General features: G+C 32.1%; 1 protein-coding gene across 2 annotated transcripts in view; it reads left to right on the forward strand.

Annotated features, from left to right (window-relative positions):
* Positions 1-15,873, forward strand: part of LOC125067453 — an 85,788-nt gene that overhangs the window by 46,752 nt on the left and 23,163 nt on the right. Inside the window, exons 1-3 of one of the 2 annotated variants that reach the window (XM_047676075.1) lie at positions 9,440-9,444; positions 9,789-9,900; positions 12,737-12,835. In XM_047676075.1, coding sequence (XP_047532031.1) covers positions 9,801-9,900; positions 12,737-12,835 — 199 coding nt within the window. In that variant the 5' untranslated portion in view covers positions 9,440-9,444; positions 9,789-9,800. Of the gene's footprint in view, positions 1-9,439; positions 9,445-9,752; positions 9,901-12,736; positions 12,836-15,873 lie in introns of those variants that run through there. The other variant, XM_047676074.1, reaches the window with a different exon arrangement.

The following is a 15,873-nucleotide window of genomic DNA, read 5'->3' on the forward strand; positions in this document are numbered from 1 at the left end:
AATGTTAGTATGTTCGGAGTTGTAATGTATTTAATACTTGTAATCTATCTACATCCATGACTCCATTCTTTTTATTGTGACGGTACCGCCTTCACGAATATCTGATTCGCTTAAAGGTTGACTGAAATAAAGACTTGATAGCATTCCGTTCCGTTTACACACTTTTGCTAATCAATTTATATAAATATACGATCTTATTTAACATTTGCTAGCGGAAAGTTTTTTCGTTCATTGTCGGCAATTGCCCAAAACAGAGATAGAAATGACGTAGAGCCAATTCGTTCTGTGTTCAGCGATGCGATTCTGTAGAAACTACGATCGGATTTGAAATCAGTTATCATATCTAAACTCACTTCGATATGACCCTGAATTAAAAAATATTTGGTGTTCCGTATCAATGGGTCATGTCATGTGATCGGATTTAAGTTTATGTTTTTAAAAGAAACATTTCCGATTGTATATTCCTAAACATCCTGTATCTCTTGGGAAGTGTCAGATGCTTATATTACTATAATATATCCTGCAGTCTCCATTAAGAATGGTAGTTGCGGCTAAAACTAAGGAGTAATTTATCATAAATAAGTTTAGTTTTAAAATATCTGGTCTTCTAATAAAACGACTTTTACTATTCGAATTTAAATCCTCCTCAGAGGTTTGTAAGTATTATTTTTATATTACGTCTAATCTATAATCTACTGATATTATAAATACGAAAGTAACTCTGTCTGTCTGCTGCTTTTTCATGAATGAACAACTGAGCCGGAATTTGACTAAATTTGGTATGTAATAGGCTCAAACTCTAAGGAAGGAAATAGGCTACTTTTTATGCTTCTTACACTTGACGAACGATGCCTAAAACTCGAGCGAACCTCTACCCTCTATATACATGGTAGTGACAGTATCAGAAACTATTTTGACGATGCGGTGTGCGATACACGTGCGATATTGATTCTCGAGAAAAGTTAGGGTATTTAATTTATAAATATTTTTTGCAAGCGAGGTAAAGTAATGGTCTCATTTGTAGATTGAATCCGAAATCATTCTTCCTTCCAGCAATTCCTTCTAACAATATTTATGGTGTTGATAAAATTCATTTCTGATGAAAAGTTCATGACACAGTTTTAGATTCGTTTCTGTCTTCACGGACTTTTGTACCCGTTGATTTTAGATTTTCCTTTTTGTTCGATATATTGACGTGTGGATCTTTGCATTCTTATTATTTATTAAAGTACTCTATTTATGACATGATAAGGCTGCAATGCTATTTAATAACTATCGTAATCGTTTTATGCCCTACTATTTACTTATGGCCACCCGTGAGTAGCCAGTCGGGTCGCTAGTACTGTATAATTCTAAGAAACATTCTTTAGCGAATCACACCGATATAATAAGATTTAAGCGCATATGATAAGAAGCCTACATTGAATCATTATTTCCTTTCAGAATAACCTATAACCCATTATACTAAGAATGCAGATATGGAAATCAAGATGCATTTGCATAAGTAATAAACTCCCTGTCAAGTATTATCCTGCGAAATGAAATATGCATCCTTGTAAACATTTATTAATAGTTACATAAGGTCGATATCATGACATGAAGTGTACTTTCATACTTGTGTTTGTAATTCGCAATGATGTAGATGGTATCATAAATATATTGCGTGTTTTGATAAGATGTGAAATATTAAAAAACTATAAATATAAAAAAAGTAAAGAACCAGCCAGTAAAGTTCTCATTGATAAGGCTTCCTCTCTTATTGAGGTGATGATTTAGGGTATTATTCACCTGGCTGCTCCTATGTGGGTTGGTAGCAGTTTTTCTTCCGACAGGTTCTCTAAAATTTAGCTTAAATATAGTAAATGAGATTACTTACGGCAAATGTTAATTTTAGTATCCCATCAAAAACAATACAAAAGTATACTTTATTCAAGCCTTTTACACTTTTGAATCGTTAATATACAGAATTATACTAAACTTAAAGCTAGAAATTTAGATTCCGAGAAAAACAGCAAGAAAATCCGTAGTTTCTTTTTTCCATATAAATAATAATAATACAAAGTAATATTAGTGAATACATATAAATACAATTACACAATATAATAGGCCTTTGATCAGGTACAGAGTGAAACATTTATAATTATTTCTTAACTCATGATTACTCCTGTAGAAGAATTCAGAAGCACTCTTATTTCTCAGAAGAAATTCTAGAACTTCGTAAACAAAAACCTCTTACCGGTAATTAATTAATTATGACACTGTGAATGATTATATTATATATATATCTTTTTTATTTCAAGTAAGAAAGTAAGTAGGGACCAGGGAGAGGTTAGCCATACATACTGACACTAGGATATTAACCATTTCTTGCATCGTTAATAACTTTGGGACCTAAGAGACCCTCGTACCTGCAATTACATTGGCTTACTCATTATTTAAAACTTAACACAACCATACCCTTTGACGCTAGAATATATGATAAATGAGTACCTATTCAGAAGGAATTTGAAAAATTGTTATCACCAAATAAAATTAGCTAATTAGGTCCGAGTTCTTGCTATAAACGTAATGCAAGTATTCCGTTATCTCGCAAATACTGAGTTTTGTTTAATCCCTGATCTACATGTTTGCTGCGTTCTACAGCTCCATGTGTGTGGGAAAATGATTATTAATTGATGTTTTGCATTCGTATAATTATGCATTTTTTATTGTATTCATACAATTTTTTGTCTCTTGTCTACTTTCTGTATAATTTGTCTCGGTAATCATATGCAGATTTCGCACCCGATCAACATTTACTTACGTACATCATTTTTACAAATAAATAAAATGAAGTCGTCTGCTTTTTATAAGAGCCGAGATGGCCCAGTGGTTAGAACGCGTGCGTCTTAACCGATGATTTCGGGTTTAAACCCAGGCAGGCACCACTGAAATTTCATGTGCTTAATTTGTGTTTATAATTCATCTCGTGCTCAGCGGTGAAGGAAAACATCGTAAGGAAACCTGCATGTGTCTAATTTCAAAGAAATTCTGCCACATGTGTATTCCGCCAACCCGCATTGGAGCAGCGTGGTGGAATATGCTCCAAACCTTCTCCTCAAAGGGAGAGGAGAGGCCTTTATCCCAGCAGTGGGACATTTACGGGCTGCTAATGCTAATGCTTTTTATAAAGTTAATATGGGTATTTACAAGTTACTAAAATCACATCAAATTTACTCTTTTTTTTATTAGTCCATGTTTATATTAAAATCGGGTACAAATTTCAAATGTAAATACTTAAGTCTAGCGTAAAGTATTGTAGGGATAATTTTGAGGTACCGCTTAGTTTTTATTTGAATCAAGTATAAAGAATTATTTACATTACCTCTTAAGTATTAACAAATATAAATAGCTACCCCACCAATTAGAAGTCAATCAGAAGTTATCACAAATTGAAGTTTAAGTACGTATATGTTTTTGCTATTTTAGGCATATGAGTGAAAAAAAGTTTTTAGTGACCGACATAATTTGTATCTAAGTAGATTTTTAATAAGAATAAAAAAAAAAAAACATAATTATTTCAAAGGTTTCCCGTTCCTATAGTTGGGTTTTGGGATTATTTATTATTCCACTTCTAAAATAAATTAAACGCAGAAGAATCTGCTGGAGCAGTAAATATATTATGAAACTGCGGTGATAGCTTCACCTAATATAGTTTGTTAAATGACGATTCAAAACTGCTTGTAAAAGTCGACTTGAATAAGGTATATTTTGATTTTGATTTTGGTAGTGTGCAAGTCCAAGATCGGTGACGGATTGGCAATGTCAGGAATGGTTAATATTTCTTACAACGCCTGTGGCGGTGGCCTATTTGCCAGTCCGCATAACCACCGTTAAAAAATACCCAGTCCTTCACCATTCGACCACCAAACCACAATACTTTGTATTGTTTCGGTTTGAATAGCTAGTGGGCATGAATAATAGCAGGCTCAGTGTCAATGTTATGACCCACATTTGTGCTCTCATGGTTGACGGCGTCTTGCCTGTGTAGGAATAGTTAACTCACAGTGCCAATGTCTCACAATGATATGACATAAGTAAGACAAGAGTTAGACAGGATAAAATAAAAGGGAAACTAGAAGTCCATACAAAATATATAAAAGGAAAATATTCAGAAAATGTGTCTGGTGTCGATAATATTGTACCATCTCTCCAACCCTGATTTGAGCTGCAAGATGTTCCTTATAGAGGACAATTATATGCCTTTACTGTACTTTACATTACGGAGTTTAATAATATCTCTTATTTTACACATACCGAACATACAGAATTCATATGAAAGTAAAGCTAATAAAGAACATACCTGTAAATGTATCATTGTTGGGCTAACCTCCTCTACCTTTGAGGAATAGGTTAGGAGCTTATTCAACTGCACTGTTCCAATGCAGTTTAATGGATACACATGTGGCAGAATTTCACTCTAATTAGACATATGCAGGTTTCCTTACGATGTTTTCCTTAACCGTCGAGCACGAGATAAATATAAACACAAATTAAGCACATGAAAATTCAGTGGTGCGCTTGCCTGAGTTTGAACCTGCAATCATCGCTTAAGATGCGTTGTAATCACTATACTATATCGGCTCAAACAGTCATACAATAAAATAAAATTCAACTGCTACAACGATACACGATACACACATACACACACAAATATATTAATAAATAATCTTTATATATTTTTTTATTATTTTACATCACCTAACTTCAAATCTACGTTTTTACATTACATTAGCAGCCTGTGAATGTCCCACTGCTGGGATAAAGGCCTCCTCTCCCTTTGAGGAGAAGATTTGGAGCATATTCTACCACGCTGCTCCAATGCGGGTTGGCGGAATACACATGTGGCAGAATTTCGTTGAAATTAGACACATGCAGGTTTCCTCACGATGTTTTCCTTCACCGCCGAGCACGAGATGAATTATAAACACAAATAAAGCACATGAAATTTCAGTGGTGCCTGCCTGGGCTTGAACCCGAAATCGTCGGTTAAGATGCACGCGTTCTAACCACTGGGCCATCTCAGCTCGGCTCTACGTAGTTCAAATCAAACAATGTAAAGATTTTCCATATCATGATCCATATATGATCAACATAAAATGTCTACTCTAATTAATTCGCGCGCACAACGCTTCGTTTTAGAAGATACCATGAAATACTCAACAAATTATCCAATACATTCGGCTGTACATCAAGCAACACCTTCAATATAATGATATCACGTAGCCTAATACATATGACCTACGATTTATTAAATTGAAACGTCCAATAAGAAACGCTGAAATCGTCCACACAGAATCCAGGTGACATGTGAAACTGGTAGAAATCATATAATAAACTGCACATCTCCCGGTTTCGCGATCTCGGGTAATAACCGCTTATAATAGAAACAGTTGCTGATTACTGTATATTTTCTATACAGTGAAGTGAGGAGTGCGTCATTACGGTAATAGTCTCTGGCACGCGCCGCGCACGAAATGATTCGTTAGTGCTGCTAAACTAAATAACTGTGCAATAACATTTGTTTTACTGTTTAACTTTACTTAATAATTTATTACTATAATTACTCTAATTTTTGTTTAAGTAAAGTTTCATTTTAGACTGAGATTGCCCAGTGGTTAAGGCATGAGAATCTTAACGGTGATTACGCGTTCAAATCTACTCCAACCATTACATTTTTAAGTGCTTGTTTTGCTGGAATAATGACACGGAATGATCTTTAAAACATATACTTAAAAGGAAAACGCTAGACGCCCAGTAGTGGGACATTTCATTTCACACCACTTGTATATTGTACAAATCTTGCAATATAAAATTTAACTTGAATATAGTTTTATACAAGACTTAAATGATACCTTTGAAGATTTCGTCTCGGCGACATTGTCGTAAATTTTAAAAAGGAGCAATGGAGATCGTACCTATAAATTTACGAAAATTTCAACGTCAATAAATATAACAATTAAGGCATAATAATATCATACAACCTAATACATAACCTTCATAAGAGTTCTGAATGTAAGGCTCTATACTTAATAATGTACTTTTTTAACTACCGTATAAAATTGCTTCGTTGCTCATATCAATTGATAGGTAATTAATAGCGCGTATATGCTATGATAAATCTGTCTGTTTCATAAAATATGTAACATATTTGTGTTTGTAAATTACATGCGTTTCTAGGAGTCGAATCGAAGCGAATGCGTCTAATGTTAGTCTAGATCTTCAAGTGAGCCTGCAATTTTATGCGATTAAGACAGCAACGTAGCATTTAGAAATTGGTTCCAAACTATTTTATTTGTAGTTTAAATGTATGTATATTTTTATTTGCTTTAATAATTATTATTTAGTTTTTATTTGACTAAAAAACTAAATATATATATTATAGTTTTATTGCCAATAAAATGGTTACATAACCATTTTAACATAACATTAATAGCTTGTAAATTTCCCACTGCTGGCCTAATCTCCCTTCGAGGAGAAGGTTTGAAGCATATTTCACCACGCTGCTCCAATGCTGGTTGGTGGAATACACATGTGGCAGAACTTCGTTTCAGAAATTAGACACATGCAGGTTTCCTCACGATGTATTCCTTACCCGCCGAGCACGAGATTAATTATAAACACAAATTAAGCACATGAAAATTCAGTAATGCTTGTCTGGGTTTGACCCCGCAATCATCAGTTAAGATTCAGGTGTTCAACACTGGGGCATTTCGGCTCGGTTACATAACCGTTTCATATTAATTATTAAAATCAATTAATTAAATATAAATCTTCTAAGGTTATAAATTATTTAGTCTAATAAAATCCACTGAACGTTATTTAGAATAACAATAAATTCAATTTACAATCTGTAACGGAAAATTGAAACGTGTTAAAATCCTTGTTACATTATGACTTATTACAATACACCACAGGGGCTTTCAATTCCAAGGCTAGATATAGAAATAATTACAAAACAATTGCTGTTAGTATTTATTGTTACAACAACATTCTTTATTAGCTCGTTATCCTATTAGCTCTGTAGTACTGTAATATTGTTTCTCTAAACACTACCGCGCTTGCGTGCTAACAACTTAACCGCTGAACATTATCGAGCGATTTCTATCTGAATCGATAAACTTTCATACCGATTATTTCGATCGCGAATATTCATGATCGTTAAATTGGATTCGAATTCAAATTAGGAATCGCACTTTTTTGTTTGCTAATATCATTTATGGATGTATGTGTGAGTTCTTATGATTTAGAAAGTTTGAAAAAAATATCGATTAATTTAAATGTTCGTTTTTAAGGAAAGTATAAATTTTTTTTTTAAATGCATAATGTTCGAGTACATATTTATTTAAAAAGAAAGTTTCTAGAACTTAAAATTAATGGCGAATTGTTCTTTAATGCTTTTCTAATATCGAAGCTGAATAAGAATACGATATTTTTTCTTAGTGACTGGTTAGAAAAAAAGTAAAATTTTAAAATGGTATATTCTCTTTTTTAAAAAAAGGTTCTTTTTTAAATATATTGTTATTACCACGAACCAAGTTTTTTTTTTAAACGGTATGTTTTCATTCCTAGTTATTCCAAAAACGTTGCAAAGATCGTAACATACATCATACATCATATTTAGTGTTTGTGTGTTTCAAATAAAACACAAATCATTAGAATTAAGTAGTAAGATAAAATTAGAATAAGTCAATAAAATTTAAAAACCATAAGTCGATACACGAGAATTCGTAATGTATGATCTTCTCTTCATTGATAGATATTTTAGTCATACATGTAATTTCGTGTCTCACAGTAATATTGTTACTACTTTCGCTGCCACTGAAGTAAAGTAATATCGACCGTGTAATCATAATTCCTTACTCAATCAATAAACGATAGTGATATGTTATTGTTCACAATGATTTATTTTGTATTCAGGCTTTTGTAATATTTCCCACCTGCTGTATAAGTTAAATAGTATTCTTTTGGAATATTATTTATTGTTATACAGTCACAAGTAATGCGTTAGTGAGTTAATAATGTTCAAATAAAAATCAGATAGACGGCACAGTCAAACGGCAATCTTATCGACTCTGGAATAAATGACAAGCTGTTGTTACCAAAGAACTTCTCTGTGAGTTTTTAATACTAGCATCAGCTTATGTATGGCTTGGTTTCACTATGGTTACATTGTGGATGTATTATGGACGCCGTCAGTCAAAATTATTCCAAGTTTTTGGAATAGTTGCCTTATATATCTAGATTCAATGATGATTCAATGTATTCAATAAAATTTTATTTATTGCCAGAATATATTCCAATAATACTTATTCGACGACACATACAATCAGATTTGAGGAAGACCAGGTTAAACAAACAGAGGATTTTTTTTTTTAATTTTGGTTACCATAAAATTATTGTTTTCAAATTACCTAGAAGTGATCTTTTCTTTGCAAATTTGTGTCTCTAAATCTGTGTTCTCATTAACATCAACACTGAATTCAGTAGCTCATGTTCGAAATCAGATGTTTCTCTATATCGTACAAATAGCTAGGAAAGGTTTATGAAGCTATTAGGGGTTTCAAATATATATTATCGATATCTTTATGAATATATGTTTTGTTTCTTATAACAATATATCGTCATAAGTGTGTAATATAATATTATTGATATTAAATGAATACTCGACATAAATCGCATTTAAAGAGAGTACGATAAATTTTTAGATACTTTTCTGAAATAAGAAGACCGTCTTCAAGGATTGCATTATATCTGCCTCTTTTTATTACGTCAAATTTGGTATATCCATCTCGCTTGCGCCGCATCGGCGGCGCGTGGGAACGAAATGCGCCCGCGTTTTTCCTGGAACGTGCGCTTGCGATTAATCAAATCGCTTTCGTTCAGACAAAGATCCACTGATAAGAGATGGGGACCATTTAAATTAATCTGCAACTTTATGTTAACATTTTTGCTTAATTAGACTTAAATAAATAGTTCTGTAATGTAATGTGATGATGACTGCGATAATGTTTTTAAATATTTTAAAATTGTTTGCACGGAACACTTTGCATCGTTAATTTTTATAATAATTTATGTTATCTATCGAGTATGTGTAATGATTAGGGTAAAATATGCCAAGATTTTGTGAGCTAAAGCTTCCTAGTAAACAATATTTTCACAACAGAATGACGATTTAAACGAAATCAAATAATTGTAAGTATATTTTTTGTAAACGCTTTGTATGGAATCCTATTATATACAAAGCGTTTACAAAAAAAAAATCTATTGATAAGCAGTAATATCAACTGCAATTATTAGGTTAAATTGATTATCGGTTAGTTTTCTGGATCGCTGATTTATCAAATTCTTTGAATAAATATTAAAATTATTTTCTCTTATTGATTTTATTTGTGTGTGCTCTGCGTCTGTGTGTATATTAGAATTGGCAGTATATTTCTACCTAATTGTTTTGCTAATTATTGTATGCATTTTACTAGAAATAAAACATTTTTTTTTTAAATGTTGCCCAATTTTTACTACCATTATATCTAGAATTCTTTTTTTTTTAATAAAAAAATTAATGGAATATAAAACTGTTCTCTTGGTTTTAAAATTCGAACGCAATCTTAAAAAATTGTATCTTATATTCATAATTTGTAAAGTGTATTTTATTTTAATTAAAATGTTTTTGATTAGTTTGAACCTTTTTTGATTAATAATCTCGTTTACAGACGAGGGTGAAAGCGGGCGAGCTCTGGCCAATGGAGCGACCAGAAGGAATGCCAGTCATACAGTCGTTGGAGGTCATGTGTGGGAAGGATCACATGGACGTACACCTAACCTTCTCGCACCCCTTCGAAGGCATTGTTTCTTCAAAAGGTATATATTCCTATTAAAATTAGAGGTTATGTATAGATATATTTAGTAGATTAGTTACAAGTAGAAATTGTCTATACGTGCTAAACGACCAATAATTTGGCAAGCCTTCTTCCAATTCGTGAAGTACTTCAATTGTTTCTTAATGAAAATTCTAGTATGTGTTATATGTGTTAGAAGCTCTATAATTTAAAAAGTACGTAAAGAAATTCAATACGCTTCACAATCACATCTGAGCCGTCACACACGTAATCAGAGCGCCTCTAATTGTTGCCTCTAATTGCAGTTTCGCTCACAATTATGACGGAAAACTGAATCATTAATATACTGCCCTAGTTGACTCTTGAAATGGGCCACGTTTTGGTCACACTAACTGTTCATACTGTTTGTTTGAGTTTAGATCCAAATAGATTATATATAATTTTATTGCCTATTTAACGGGACTATTTTAAGTATGTGAAAGTTTTTTTTTTCTTCAGACTTTTTAAATAACAATCAACTTTGAATTTCGAGCAGACGAAACCGATGACGTTTTTTATGGATTTTAACACGCAAATTCAGCGTTAAATAACGAATCCTTTTTTTTTCTAAGTCGATAAATCTTTTCGAGGTTCTTTTTAGTAAGTTTTATACTGAATGTTTTTTTCTTAAATTATGTTACTTTTACATGCGACTACGGAGGTTTCGTACAACTCTGTCCTCAGACGAAATATGTATATCTTGTGTGGTCAGTTTTATTGCAGTGTAATTACGTTTGTAATTAATGAGCGAATATAACGAGCTAAGTGGGGCGTTAATAAGAAATTAAAAATCATAAGGGACCGGTAAATCCAACTGTACGTGATTTCTAATTAATTGAAAGTTTTACGGTTTCTTATTATTTGATTTTGTAATAAATTTTTAAATTTTCGTTTTCCTTATACTGAATTAGGATCCACCTTAAATGATAGTTTTAAATTAGAGATAGTTCCTCTAAAGTAATATTTCCTTAATTCATATTTATAAATCTCGTGTTTTAAACCTCCTTTTTATCATGAGAACAGACTTTACATTTAATTTCCTAATTATTTAATATAAAAATAAATCATAATATAATATACAAAGATTAAAAATTAATATTAGTTTCTAAGCATCGTACGTCCGATGTCCCAAGTATTGAACTGTAACTTACTTTCATTGGTATATGGACCGATAAATCAGATTATTTTTATTTATTAATCTAAGTTAGATTTGATACGTTTTCATTTCTATGATATCGTAATATAAAAATAATATAATAACGTACCTTTCAAAACTTTCGAAGTAACGAATCGATGATGATATTTTTCTTATTTTATTAATAAGACTACATTGAAATCTTGGTATAACATCCATAATATACTGATATTGTTATTCCAAGCGAAGGATTTTTTTTTCTCAGAGCTTACTAGACTATCGAATAAATACTCTTTAGCTAACTCCTTTTTCATATCAGCCCTGCAATATGTATTACTATTTTATAGAACTATGAGAAGGTTTTTTTTTTAAATAAATACTTTTTTTTCATTATGTTAAATAATAAAGGACTTAAATACTTTACAAATCATGACTACGAGAGTGGTGGCAAGAATACTATTAGCCTCTCTCTGTTGAAATGCAATTCCGATCCTCTGCATGATCTTCCGCCGTCCAGTCTCCAATGGCGGCAATCAGACAGGGGGCTACATGTTCTGAAACAATGTATTTTCTTGGGATTAGAAAATGTGTCGCGTATGAAACGCAGTATTTAAAGTAAAAACTATTATTTATCCGATTTGTAGGGACAAATTCAATAAAAACTACATGCTTTTGACGGTTAAAGAAATCATGTTAATATATATACGTTTCTAGCAAAACTATGCGTTAAAGGATTGAGCACACATACGCGATCAAGCGAAACGAAAGCGACTTCGCGCGTAATCATTTGTAAAGCTACGGCCACACCTGCGCGTCAAATGGACCGAATAGTTACTCTGCTGTAGTTTTCTTAGTTTACCGAAACCACATATATTTATACTATATATAAGCGGTGTGTTAAGGTGCTCTAATATTAAAGCAGATATTTATTCTTAGTGTAATTACAAGTGAGATGTGATGATATAGCGGATATTATTTGATTTAAAGGTTTTGGGTTCAAAACATATAAGTATTTAAAAGAGTAGTAGCAAATAGCAATGCCCCGTTATAAAAAATTACTAATACATATTCCTATTTACCCCTTCTATTTAAGCTGAAATATTGTGTTAGGAGTATATAACAAAAATAAATAGGCCAAGGTGTGAGGATCAATCCTGCGACTTTTTACGTCTCTAGGTTCTTAAGCCATTGCACTATTGACGCTTGCAATAATGTTTGTTATCGTATTTTATGATGTAGGAAATTATCATTATTTTATTTTATTTTACTTTATTAGGGAAACAAACAGTACAAGTCCTTCTTAAAGCTATAACATAAAAATAAGTACATATACCAGTAAAGTTTCCACTTATAACTAGAAACATAATAAGAGCAGAATAAATTAATTATAATATCTAATATAATAATAATAATAAGAAAAAACAAAACTATGAAAGAAGGGCAAAATTAAAATAAATAAATAAAAGATTTACGGTTCTAAGACAAATTTCTTGAAGTTAGCAACTGATTCTGTAAATATATCAATGCTGGGAAATCTAGTGGTGTATATCGTTATAATGAAAATTTCTGTATTTTTCGAATATAATACTTTGTTATACAGGTTCAAAACCATCCTGTTTAAAATCCCTTCTATTGTTCTGTCTTTGTGCAGCGGTGTAAATATAAAATCATCTTTTCCTTACAGGTCAACACGGCGATCCTCGGTGCGTGTACGTGCCGCCATCTACTGGACAAACTTACTTTTCATTCCGGATCGCATATGCTAAATGTGGTACAAAACCTGGTAAGTTAAACTCTTTGTTATATCTTTAAATAAAAGAGTCATTTGTATACGTACGTGTTTTGGTGCCTTCACTTGGTGGTGGTCCAGTGGTTAGAACGCGTGCATCTTAATCGATGATTGCGGGTTCAAACCCAGGTAAGCACCACTGAAATTTCATGTGCTATGATTCATCTCATGCTCGGCGGTGAAGAAAAACATCTTGAAGAAACCTGCATGTGTCTAATTTCAACGAAATTCTTCCACATGTGTATCCACCCGCATTGTAGCAGCATGGTGAAACCTTCTCCTTAAAAAGGAGAGGAGACCTTAGCTCAGCAGTGCGAAATTTACAGGCTGTTTATGTTGTAATGCAACCATACTTAAAACTGATGTGTTACGGCTTAAAGGGTGATTAAATCAGAGTCACTACAGGCTTAAGGCATATTATAATGTCGTCCAAAACGTAGGTGGCGCATTGGCGATGTATAGAATTGTTAATATTTCTCACGGCGCCAATACCTACGGGATGTGGTAGCCACTTATTATCAGGTGGCCCCTTTACTCGTCCGCCAATCTATGCTTCAAAATATTAATAACCTTAATGCTACCTGAAAGGTTTCTTATATAGTGTCAAGGTAAATTCTGCTAAGATATGACTCGGTTTGTACATCTGATATATTTTATCTTTATAACATAAGCTATGTAACTAATGTACATTTGAAAAATAATTTGCTACAATAATCTTTTCACGTAATAGTCGATCACAACTAGTTTTTTTTTTATTAAACTATAAGATGAAAGTTTTGTCTATTTTTGATAGCTGGCGGCTTACCCGAGACACAATTCCACTAAAAATCACATTTTATCCCAATCGAATCGAAAAGTGACATGGGATTAGAATCGGGAATACATCGAACCCTTTACAAACTAGTAGAATTCGTCGCTAGTAACGATTTCGCTGAGGATTATGTTTTCGAAGAATAGTCGAACTTGGGTTGGAATAGAATCGGAAACGTATCGGAATCGTAATGCTCACGGCATGATGGATTTGCCTTGCACAAAATAACGTATTAGTTGGGTCACACGTCATCCACGAGTTGTAATGGAATGGCTATATTCTTATCTGGCTGAAACCACATGGCATTCATTCAATACTAGATGTTAATATAAAATTTACTTGGTGGTAAGGCTTTGTGTATGCCCGCTTGGGTAGGTACCACCCACTCATCAGATATTCTACCGCCAAACAGCAGTACTCAGTATTGTTGTGTTCCGGTTTGAATGGTGAGTGAGCCAGTGTAACTACAGGCACAAGGGACATAACATCTTAGTTCCCAAGGTTGGTGGCGCATTGGTGATGTAAGGAATGGTTAATATTTCTTACAGCACCTTTGTCTATGGGCGGTGGCGACCACTTACCATCAGGTGGCCTATTTGCTCATCCGCCTACCGATAATATAAAAAAAAGGTTGGGTGCGATTTGGCACTGTTTGCTTATCCATACAAAAATGTTTAGTCTGTTTAATTACAATGCGAAATTGTTTTAATACGTATTAAAACATAAATTCCCACTAGCAAACAAAACAGCCTTTATCATGATAGTTTATTAATGGCAGTAAATATAAACGTCTGCAATTTTACGCTCATTGAATAGCAAAATAAATCGAGAAGCATGTTCTCTTGGTGTCAATATCAGTTTGCTTTCTGTAGACATCATTTTATTGTCAACGGGATTGTTCATTTATAAATTATATTAAGGAAGTTATTGTATTTTAAATTTGGAATTTTTGTTTTTTTTTTTTAACAATCTTTGATAAAAACTTAAGATTATTTATGATTTAATTTTGGAATTGAGTTATGTTACAAATTTTATTTATATACTCATATAAAATAATGTATGAGTAAATACCGACTGCCTAACATCAATTTACCCGTTTATTATGAGGTATTTCATATAAATGGACTAATTTGTCATCGCTCAGCGGGTGTTCCACGCTTGTATGAAGCTAATTTTTGAATCGCGTTATTAATAATATCTTATTATTGTTTTTTGTACGTTATTATAAAATAAGGTTTAATATGGAATTTGTAAAGGATACGCCTGTTTGATTTTTACCATCGGTCTTTTTTATAATATTCGATATTTAAATTCGATAATTTATAGTTATATCAATAACGAATTTTGTTATTTTATATTCATTTCGTAATTATTAATGTTTATAGTACAAGTCTAATTTCAATTTTCATATGTTTAGATATACGTATAATTAATTTAAAATAAAAGTTCATATTTAAGCACAGCGGTAAAGAATAGAGCGTCCTTTAGGAATGAACTTGACATGGTATTCTTGACGAAAACAGAATGGACCTCTTTCAATAATTTGATGCATAATTTTGTGTATGGAAGTAAATGTCACTGTTTATTTAAGTAAACAGTTATTATTTTATGACAACATTAAGACGTATCATCAGTATATTTTCGACTCTTTTTATAATACTGATTAATCTTTTATGTTAATTATTTGCGAACTAATGTTTTGTTTTGATCTATAGCCGTGATATTATAATTTAAGAAAATTATAAAATGACAAGAAAAATATATATACAAGTATCATACCACTGGGTTTTGGAATAAAAGGGCTAACATTACATTATTATTAATAATATCAATAAGTTTACGCAAAAAATCATATGTTATTTAAGACAACTATCATCTCTTCTATTCTCATTACCAAAAGTAAGGATTATTGATATTGGCCTCTTTAGCATTAGGCCACAGATTTAATTCAAGTATTTGTAAGTAAGTATTCGTCTTATCATATGCCTATGGATAAGACAAATTAATTTAAAAAATATATAAACAAAAAAAATCAATAGTTCATGTATAATCATGTTATAAATTCACGAAACAAGTTATTATACTAAAGATTCTGTTTATTTCGTGAACATTAGCAAAACTATAAGTAATGTTGTGTCGGATATTTATTAAGCAAATGTCTAGAAACTCTACTTCAAAATATATCCTTTATACAGAAGTAACCGTATAGTTTCTTTTTATG

Source organism: Vanessa atalanta, chromosome 11 (assembly GCF_905147765.1).
Source record: "Vanessa atalanta chromosome 11, ilVanAtal1.2, whole genome shotgun sequence".
Classification (NCBI taxonomy): Eukaryota; Metazoa; Arthropoda; class Insecta; order Lepidoptera; family Nymphalidae; genus Vanessa; species Vanessa atalanta.